General features: G+C 38.3%; 1 protein-coding gene across 8 annotated transcripts in view; it reads left to right on the top strand.

Annotated features, from left to right (window-relative positions):
• The window catches only part of CYB5R4 (cytochrome b5 reductase 4), a 38,844-nt gene that overhangs the window by 6,409 nt on the left and 21,701 nt on the right, over window positions 1-10,734 (top strand). For 6 of the 8 annotated variants that reach the window (XR_015697086.1, XM_087718808.1, XM_087718809.1 and 3 more), the window contains exons 4-5: window positions 620-704; window positions 5,771-5,833. Coding sequence is in view for 7 of the 8 variants with exons in the window: in XM_087718808.1 (XP_087574934.1) it covers window positions 620-704; window positions 5,771-5,833 (148 nt within the window). In the remaining variant the exon portion in view is untranslated. The remainder of the gene's footprint in view (window positions 1-619; window positions 705-5,770; window positions 5,834-10,734) is intronic. The other 2 variants (XM_087718804.1, XM_087718805.1) reach the window with 2 other exon arrangements.

The following is a 10,734-nucleotide window of genomic DNA, read 5'->3' as shown; positions in this document are numbered from 1 at the left end:
CATTTTACCCACCTCGGAAGGATGGAAGGCTGAGTCAACCCTGAGCCGGTGAGATTTGAACAGCCGAACTGCAGATCTGCAGTCAGCTGAAGTAGCCTGCAGTGCTGCATTTAACCACTGCGCCACCTCGGCGTCATATGACAGCCATAAGCCATCTTGCCCATTCACATCCTGCCCATTCACATCAGTCACCTGATCACATTTTGGGTACTTGGCAGTTAGCTCACTTTCACATCCATTTGTAGCATCCTGCATTCACATATCTGCAATTTTTAATGGTTTTTTTTGCCAGTTTCTGGCAAAACAGAACCAATAGGTAGAATGGATTTGCTTAACAACCATGGTGTCATTTAACAACTCTGCAAAAAAAAAAGTTGTAAACTGAGGTCTGGTCGTATGGTGACCCGCTTAATGACTACAATGAATTACGGCCATGATTTTGGGCTCAATTACAATTTAAGTTGAAGACTGTCTATATGTTTGTTTTTGTTCACTTAGCAACTTGGTTATTAGCGTTTAATTTATGTGATTTAGAACATTTTCATGGTTATTTAGAAGTATGTGATTAAGTATGTTAGATGAACAGATGTCAAATATAAACTTACATTTTTCCTTGCAGGTTCATCGCTGGGTCAATTACGAATCGATGCTGAAAGAATGCTTGGTTGGAAGAATATCCCTGAAACCTGCAACTTCTGTAAAAGGTATACTCTCCTTATTCTATAAAATGTGTTCAATTTCAGTGACCTGAGTCAAGAATTATTGGAGGGGTCTTGTATAACATGTCTCAACAGCAGTAGCAGCTGGCTGACTTTACCTGGGCTCAGAAACTAAGTTTGCTATTAGGGAGTTTCAGATATATAGAATAGATGATAAGTGGAAACAATATTCAGAAAATAGACAATGGTAAGCCTTCTTCTGTGCTGCTGCCAGGAAAATAGTGTAGATTTGTTTATGTAGTTATTAGGAGGTGAACTTGAGGGTGTTTTTATCCTTAGATAAAAATATATAGGATATCGGGAGGATATCGGGATGCCTATCTCTATGACAAAGATTAAACATGTTAACTTGAACTACAAGACTCATTGTCAATAAACTCTCCAATACGTTATTTAGAAAGCATGTGGTTTACTGCTTTACAGTGGATTTAAAAACAAACTGCTGGCTAGGAATATATGGCGATTTGTATTCAAGGTATTGCTGCTATTACCCACAAGGTACCAAAATTTTTGGAGTATAAGATGCACCTTTCCCCCCCTAAAACAGGGTGAGATTTTGGGTGCGTCTTATACACTGAGTTTAGCCCTGTCCACCCACCAGCCCCTACCCATTGGTCTCTGCCTCCCAGCAATTTACCTCCTTGCAGCAAATGGGAAAATGGGGCTGGCGGAGGCGGCAATAGGCTATGGCTGGAATGGCGAACCTATGGCATGCGTGCCACAGGTAGCACACGGAGCCATTTGTCAGGACACGCAAGGTGTTGCCCTGTCAGTTGGCCAGCGTGCATGCGCGCGCTGGCCAGCTGAGTTCAGCCTTTTTTAAAGCCATTTTTTGCTCTCCTCAGGCTCCAGAGCTTTATAGGAGCCTGGGGAGGCTGAAAACAGCCCCCCCTGCCTCCCCCGGAGGCCCTCCGGAGGCTTCAGGTGCTTCGCTGAAGGCTCTGGAGTGCAAAAACACGGAAGTTCAGGAACGGACTTCCAGTTTGCTCATAGGACCGATTTAAGCCCTCCAGAGCCTTCAGGGGCCTTCCAGAAGCTTCCCTGAAGGCTCCGGAGGATGAAAAATGACCCAACGGACAAACCGGAAGTAACTTCTGGTTTGTTCGTAGGGCTGTTTTTAGTTCTCCGGAACCTTCAGAGAAGCCCAAAGGTCACTGAAGGCTCCGGAGGACTGAAAATGAACTGGTTTGCCCTTAGGGCCGATTTTTTGCGCTCCGGAGGCTTCAGGGAAGCTGTTTTCACCCTCCCCCAGGTTCCTATAAAGCTTCTGGAGCCTGGGGAGGGTGAAAAAAGCATGCACAAAATGGGGGGGGGGGGTTTCGCACCTATCATGCATGCATGCGTACTGAGGGGGTGCGCCTTGCATTATGGGTGTGGCACACCTGCGCACAACCTTCGTTTATGGCACGTGAGCCAAAAAACGTTCTCCATCGCTGGGCTATGGCAATTCCTACAGCCTGAAACAGCTGATCATCAGGAGGCCTATAGTGACATTGAAAGTGAAACAGGCTGTTTGCTGTTTGCTGCAAGGAGGTAAGTCAATAACTATAAATACCTATAGAATGTTCAAATTATTAGACTTATTTTTTAAAGAGTGCTTTATCATTGTTCTAGACAACTTAACAAAATGAAGAACCTTTTAAAATAAATGTTGATCTGAAGAGGCCCAATGCTATTGTATCTTCTTTTAAATAGCAGAGAATAACGTATACTTCCAGAAAGTCACATCAATTTTAACAGCATCTGTACAAGTATAGTCTGAAATGTAACACCACAAACAGTGTATATCGTCTGTATTGTTTGCTGTTTGCTGCAAGGAAGCAAATTGCTGGGAGGCAGAAGCAGATTCCCCCCCCCCTTATTTTCCTTCCCAAAAGCTAGGTGCGTCGGAGCATCTTATATTCCAAAAAATACGGTAATCAAGTAATTGGCAGAAATTTGCCAGTGCTTCATTGCGAAAAATACTGCTACTAAATAACTATGTGTACATCAACCTCCATTTCCACAATGTATTACCATTTTGCTATATTTTGTATTTTAATATTCCTAAGAAAGCTTTTCAGAAAATTTCATGTTTGTAAACTGATTTGTTTCTGATAATCGATTAGTGTACGCTAATTTTGCATTCCACTAGGAGATTTACTTTTTTAATGAGAAAACACTAAATAACAATCTAACGTGTATTTTAAAACAGAAAAACAATAATAAAAGTGCAATTAAACATGTCAAGAGATTTTAAAAGCTTTTTTTTTCTGTTTAGAATGGAGAAGGGTGGTGGATATTGTTAGGGATAAAATGCTGCCGTATGACCATAATTTTTAGAAAAGTATCTGTTTCTTCAGTCATAATTTATCTTTACACAATGTATTATACATGGGTTCATTATATACATAGGAAGCTATGACTTGATTATTCCTGGGGAGAATATGGAAAGCCAACAAATCTCCATGTCTCTGATTTTTGTGTGCAGTAGCTGTGAAATGACGTTCGCAGAAGTACATCCTACTACTACATTATGATATACATTATGCTGATAAAGAGTTGAATTATGGCTACATTACCTCGGTTGCTATATGTTAGCAATGCACACACATATGGGCAGTTGCTTCCAAGGTGCTTTGTGCATCAAAATCAACTTTCCGAGCAACCCCATATAGTTCCGTGGAGCTAAAGCCTAGATTCATGTGTGTTGTGACCACTTCCATGTTTTTACTAACAGTTGACTTCAAATTAATTCCTTAACCCCTGATTTTGTTCAAAAGAGGATGGTTCTGAAATACTCCTTCCTGCAGATGTGTATGAACGCCTGTTCAACCTGCAGCATTTGAACATCACGGAACAGGGTTTTGCTGGCTTAGAGCTATTTAATGTCTCATAATTACATAGCATCTTGAACTTTCATGATGTGAAATTACGAACGTTCCCCCGCCTCTGACTCAGTAATCAGAAAAAACATGTGTTTCAAATAGATACTGTGATCATACTGTTGACATCTTTGTCCTCTTCTTTAAAACTAATTATCTAATCGATTTAGAGAAATCTCTCGAACACTGAATTTTGCTGCTGCTGTGTAGCTTACGCTCTCTGGACAATGTTGAATCAATATTTGGCTTAGCAGAATAATGACTTAATTGCATCAGAATCATGACACTGTATTGTAAACATTAACAACAACACAAACAGCTTATAAAAGAAGCCAATTTTGCCCAACCTTTACATGATTAAAATAAGATTCAGGGACTAGGTTTGTTAGACAACTCCTAGAGTTGTGAGTGATTATAGTTTGTTTTCCCCCCCAGCTGTTGGCTGCTTTTCCCTTTAATTGTTTTGCTCTGCATCTGGTCCTTTTTCCAAAGCAGTTCTGTGCAGCTCTGCCCTTGTGCCTTCTCGCTGTGTTTGGAATGGTGCAGTAGCTTTAAGAATAAATAAATAAATTACATAATCTGTGTCTTTGGATGCTGGTAATATCAATAGGAGGAATTATAGTGCATTCCACGCTAGTCAGCTGCAAACTAGTGTTGTCAAAATTTACCAGTGTTTTAAAAAAAGTGTGTTTTATGTTGAGGGTTCCTAGCTTCTGACACTCACTGGTTTTACTGGGGTTTGTAGAGTGTGTATTCAACCCAATTTAACAGGCTGCTTTTTAGTTTTTCTTAGTATTTTAATAATATTATTCTTTATTTTCCTATTGGTACCCCGTTTCCTGCAAAATAAGACCTCCCCTGATAATAAACCCAATCAGGCTTTTGAGCGCAGGCTTTTAAGCTCTCCCCTGAAAATAAGCCCTCCTCAACAATATTGCAACACAGCAGCAGCCATGAGGTGACCACGCTTACTGCCTCCTGTACCTCAAAAGTAATAAGACCTCCCCGAAAATAAGGTCAAGTACTTTTTGGGGGGGGTCAAAAGAAAATAAGACCCTGTCTTATTTTTGGGGAAACGTGCTAATAGAAAGTAAAGCCACCAAGTCCTGGCTGCTCCAGCAGGCCGGGGGGCTTGTGAAACATCCAGCCCCACGGAAACTGTGAATGTTGCGTTTTTTAAAGTGTTGTCTTTGTCTATTATCCCCCTTCCCTTGTCTATTGTGAGCCGCCTGGAGTCCTTCGGGAGTGGGTGGCATACAAGACAAATTAAACTAAACTAAACTAAACTAAACTAAAAAACTGCCGTTTAAAAACAATAATTAGAGTGTTCTGGTGACACAAGACACTTTTTTCATGTTACAGCTCCCTCTGTTGATATAAAAGACTGCATTCCATTTTATTCAAGAGATGGGGAAACTCTGAAACATGACATCATCAGAGTAGATATGGTTGAATATTTTGAGTTTAGTTTTGCATATTTAGGAGATATTAAAGAGTTACATTGGTGTCATTAGCCTTGGGGAGTTTTGATTTGTTTCAGGATAATTCAAGTAGCACAAGGGTTTGTAAGGCTGCACTCCTCCTCAGAGCCACCCATCCCCCATATGTTGAAAAGCCCATGTATTTTGACTTCATCTCCTTTGAAAGGGGTGAGCCCCTTTCCATGGCTCATTTTTGTACCTCTCTCCTATTGATGCTTCTTGTGATATTGCCACCATGCAACAAACTGTGTGCTATTATCTTAAGACACTAGACATTGTCTCTGCACCTTCATAGGTGCCATCTAAGGGCATAGAGTAAATCATTTTCCATTAGTGAAACATAAAATGTTCATGCAGTTTGACTATCATGATTTTGTAACCTCCAGTAGATGTCAAGTGTGCTTGTCGTTCGCTAAATGACACCCTACACATTAGAGCGTAATGCTAGTATACTTTTTACGGACACAAACACTGCTCACATTTCATGCCTTTAAAATGATTGTAGTTGTTAAGGAAGTATCTCCATGTAGTTGGAAGTAGCTTTCTTTTCAGTTTAGCACTCACATTTCCAGAGCTGATATTTTGCTTGGTTAATATTCAACGCTTATTTTCTTCTTGAATAAAGCTTTAGACACTTTTTTTTTGCCCAAAATGTTTGCACCTAGTATCATAATGGGAGCGGTTTTCTCTATTGTGATCACTATAGTATTTTTTGCATACTTTACAGAAATTTGTCTCCCTGTAACTGAAGAAAACAGAACTTTGAATGGTAAGTATGATAACATCCACCGTTTCTTTTATACAATATAGAAAAGGAAAATACGTATTCATCCATGGAGCAGCAGAATCTTGTATTGTACTGGATTTCCTACTGAAATATCATACCCTCTGTCCCCAGTTCACTATTGTAATCCTTTTTACCAACTGGGCCGCAATGTTCCATACGTGTGGCAATGAATAACAAAAAGGGACTCGAACTACATTTAAAAGCATCAGACAACTTGAAAGAAAGAAAGAAAGAAAGAAAGAAGGGAAGGAAGGAAGGAGAAAGAAAGAAAGAAAGAAAGAAAGAAAGAAAGAAAGAAAGAAAAACTTCATGCTACATAGGAAGCAAATGCTTTGGATTTTGGAGTCAGGTTTTTATTATGTTTTACCCCCTGTTTCTTGTTTATACCATGTCTAAAAATAATAGCATTATTAAAAAGAGAGAGAATGAGAACGTACTGTTCTGAATTCTTTTTTGGCCTTTTTACACGAAGGCTCTGCTCTTGATTTTCTCCCTTGTATTTACTTCCAATTCTTATATTACCTTGCTTCAATATCATATAGCAGAGTTTATTTAAAGCTCAGCTTTCTTCTCCACCTCTCTTAAAAATGGAGGGAAACTAATACATAGAAACATGCTTATGTACGAATGTGACAGTGTGGTTCATTCTGTTTTGCATCATTGTACGGGTAGTTTTTGACTTACAACTGCAGTTGAGGCCAAACTTTCTGTTGTTAAGTGAGACATTTCTTAAGTGAGTTTTGGCCCATTTTATGGCTGTTCTTGCCACAGTTGTTAAGTGAATCACTGCAATTGATAAATTAGTAACCCAGTTGTTAAGTGAATGTGGCTTGTCAGAAAGTCGCAAAAGGGGATCATATAACCCCGGGACACAGCAATAGTCATAAATATGGGCCAGTTACCAAGCATCGGAATTTTGATCACAGGATCACAGGGATGCTGCAAAGGTCATAACTGAAAAGTGGTCATAAGTCACATTTGTCAGTGCTGTTGTAACTTTGAACAGTCACTAAATGAACTGTTGTAAGTTGAGGACTACCTGTAGAAAAACCTTCTAGCTTGAGCTTTCTTTGGAATTCTGTTTGGCTTCATGATAAATTGGTACTTGATCTTTCCCAGGCAAGAGTTTATCTGGTAAGCAGAAAACCTTTTTTTCTCTCTATTTATAATGCTGCTTTGTGGTGATAAATTGTGGCTCTGAAGTTGAGAAGATAAAACAAAAATCACTTCACTTCCCTCCTGAGGGAAAAACCATTTCTTGAGCAAACTGAAGAACAGCAAAAAGCTTTAGCTTTGAAAGTATTCCTGACTAGAAAAAGCACCTGAGAAAACTTGATGGGACTGCTTCACTCCCGAAGTACTTTCCCATCAATTACAGCCTTCTAGAAAAAAAACTGAATTTATAAAAAAATTCACTGCATTATGTGAAAAAGTGCTTTTCAGAGATAAAGTAGGTATTTTAGGTCAGAAAATGGCAGCACCAAATCCCTTAATTATTGATTCACACAAAACAAGGATGACTGAGCTTGAAATATGTAACGGAACGAGAAACAGTTTTTAAAAAGATAGACACAGTTTATGGAAATTTATGATTTTTAAATATGCCTTATAAAGCTGAGCAAATTAGTTTGTAAATGCACTTACGTAGAAATAGAAGTCGTTTTTTTTAAAAACTGAAGCAGGAACAAATAAATATAAGCCACAAATTGAAAGAGAGAGTGAGATGGGCAGTATCTAAATTTGATAACTAAATCAATAAAATAAAAAGTTGTTGTATAGACATTTGCTTCTATTCAGTATAAACTCCCAATCCTATTTTGTGAGATTTTTGAGATCTATAATTATGGGTTTATATATATTTATCTAAGTGGGGTCTTAGCAAGTGGAAATTTGGTAAGAAATATTTTTAAAAGATGATATTTTTTTTCATAGCTGCCTACACAGATGGTTTAGAAGCAGAAGTTATTCAGTAAAATTCATTTAGCAATAAAACAATGGAGTAATTTATTTTCTTTTTCCAGTGATTCCTGTGGCTTATTAATTTTGGACAGAAGCTTATTGTTTTAAAATCATCTGAAGAAAATAAGTGGCAGTGTTGAAATATTTAGTATTTTTCTAGAGGGAGATGGACCACTTTGGCTTGGGGTAGGTGAGGAGTAAAGAAATCCCTGCAGTACAATTTCTGGATTTTATTTTTGCTTTTTTCAGTTTCTTTTTTTCATTGTATTTTCCTTTGGTTTAAAAAAATCTTTTATTTTCTAGGCTTTTTTGTTTTTTCCCTTTGTGATTGTTTATGCTTCATTTTCAGTTATTTTAAACATTTATCACAAGTAATCAGTAATTGTTTTTGCTCTGGACCTATGATTATAATAACTGCTTAATGTGCATGTTTGACATATTTTAATCATTTTCTGGAATGTAAAAGGTCTTAGATGTCCTTCTAAGAGGAAACAGATGTTTTCTAAATTAGGCAATTTAATACCTAACATTAATTCTTTTTTTACCAGAAACTCATTTTTTCCCAAGAGAAAAATCTTTTATCTAAGATATATATTCATATTGATAGAAATTCAAAATTTGGTTAAGGCATAAACATTTCTAAAGAAACAGGGAATAAGTGATTTTAAAAAATGTTTATTAAGTAGGTTATGACTTCATTTGTTTATATTGTCTATCATAGACCATCCAATTGTTTTACAGAAGTATTTTAAATATATTTTACATTAACTAGGGGATTAGTTTATTAGTGGCTGGAAATTCAAAGCATGTCTTAGATCCTTTGCTAAACCATACCTCTGTTCTAGCTAAATTATATTCCTGAGCATGGAAAGAACTGCAGACATGCATATCAATGTTTAATTTGATAATTCTGTGCGCAGAAAAGAACTGCACTGAATCAGAGAAACGAAGCTCAGATCCCAAGTTTCGTTTCTCTGGTCTACTGATCTTTCTTCCATGTGCAGATGAGAACAGCACTGAACCAGAGAAAGGAAATTTTGGATCTCCCCACCCCACCCCTCCGCCAGGAGTTCCCTTCCCTTTGTGTGCTAGTCTTTCTACCATTCAGAAACATTTCTGGCTAGAAGCCTAGAAAACACGATGTTTCTGAACTGAAGGAAGGCTGGAAAGAAACTTGGATCTATGGGATGCAAGCTTCTTTTTTCCAGACCAATGTTGGAGTTCTCTTTTGTGCATGGAGGGGAGAAACACCAGTGTTGGGCTAAAGCAAAAAGCTTGCATCCTGACAATCCAGGTGGCTTTTTCTTAGCCTAGGGCTATCCTTTTCTTCTGTGTATGGCGGGTAGGTGGAAACTCCCATGCTGGACTGGTGAAAAAAATTCTTGGATCTTCATGATCCAGGCTTTGTTTCTCGAATCCATTGCAAGAATCCCCTCCCCCTATGCTCAGAGTAGAGAGGCAACAACAGTTTGAAAACTTCCCTGCCAGCTTCCCCATTGACTTTCTGGGGAAGCCAGCAGAGAAATTGAAAATGGTGATCACAAGGATACTTGGCAACTGGTTGTAAGTATGAACAGGTGCCAGTGGTCCAAAATGCCATCATATGAGGGGTAGTGCGGCAGTCTTACCTTTGAAGATTGGTTGGAAATAACTTTTCCCGTGTTTGTCATAATTTTGAATGGTTAGTTAAGCACCTGGTTGTAAGTCAAGGATTATGTGTAATGAAAAGGAAGGCCATGAATAGACAAAGGGGCTGTCTTGTGAATGGAGTAGCTCTGAAATACATTGGTTTGTTTAGTGTAGCAGTGAATTGATAATTCAGCATAACTGCCAGCTTGAAGTATCCTATATTTTTAGTATTACAGTAATTCATACAGAGAAAGGCAGAAATATTAATTTTTAATCTGATACAATAATATTGTAAATATCCAATTAGTTTCCAGAGATATCCAGGTAACTGAATTTATTTCTAAACCTAATTTAGTGTGGCTAAAATCACCAAATGACCTTTTGGTCTCTTCTATTTTTCTACGACCATTTTCCTATTCTTTTGCAAAACCTCAAAAAACACAATAAAGTAGAATCCTAGAATTAATCAAATCTGATACAGAATTTTGTAGAAACGTTTGTTCCTAATAGAGCTTTTTCTCCTTTTTTACAATACAGTACAGAAAGTACAAAACTGCAATGCAATGCAATACAATACAGCAGTATAGGTTTCTGTTTTCAGCTGAACTGGATAGTAGAAATTATTTAATAGCTACAGAAATCAACTTCAGATTTATTTTAGAATTCTGATGTATCCCAAAGTTTGTGAACTTGATTTTGGTGAAATTAGATAATAGTTAGAGATGTATGATTACATTTTGATCCACAAGTGAGAACTATCATGGTGTGAAACAGTGACGTGCAGGCAGGGGAGGCACAGCCTCACTACTGTCAATCATGAAAAGGAAAAAAATGTAAATAGGAAAAGGCGAGTGCTGAGGTTAGGCTAGCTAGCTACTGCCACACCGTGAATGACTGCCTGTTTAAAAAAGCCTCTAAAAAGCGCCCTCTACTATGAGGCAGGAGAACTGCATGCCTCATCTAGTCTGACTTTTTAGGCGCTCGAGCAGAGTTAAGCGAGGGTTAAAAGCCTAAAAAATCCCAAAGTAGTCGAGGCACGCAGTTCTCCTACCTCATAGTAGAGGGCGCATTTTTTAGAGGCTTCAACTCTGTCATTCTGTTTCAAGCTGCAGCGTCGCGCTTACTCTTCCTCCTCTCTTTCTCCGTTTCTGATGCCCTCCACCCCCACCCCACGCTCTCTCTTTTCCTTCAAATTTCCTTTTTTTCTTTTTTCTTTAATAAATGCAATGCTCAGGCATTCTCTTCTCTCCCGCGACTCCCCACTGACTAAAGCACTTTCTTTTGCCCTCCTGAGC

The sequence above is a fragment of the Thamnophis sirtalis genome, unplaced genomic scaffold (assembly GCF_051295495.1).
Source record: "Thamnophis sirtalis isolate CommonGarterSnake01/CBP01778 unplaced genomic scaffold, rThaSir2_p1.2 scaffold_6, whole genome shotgun sequence".
Lineage (NCBI taxonomy): Eukaryota > Metazoa > Chordata > Lepidosauria > Squamata > Natricidae > Thamnophis > Thamnophis sirtalis.
Note: the sequence above shows the minus strand (reverse complement) of the source record. Positions and strands in the feature narration are given on the sequence as shown.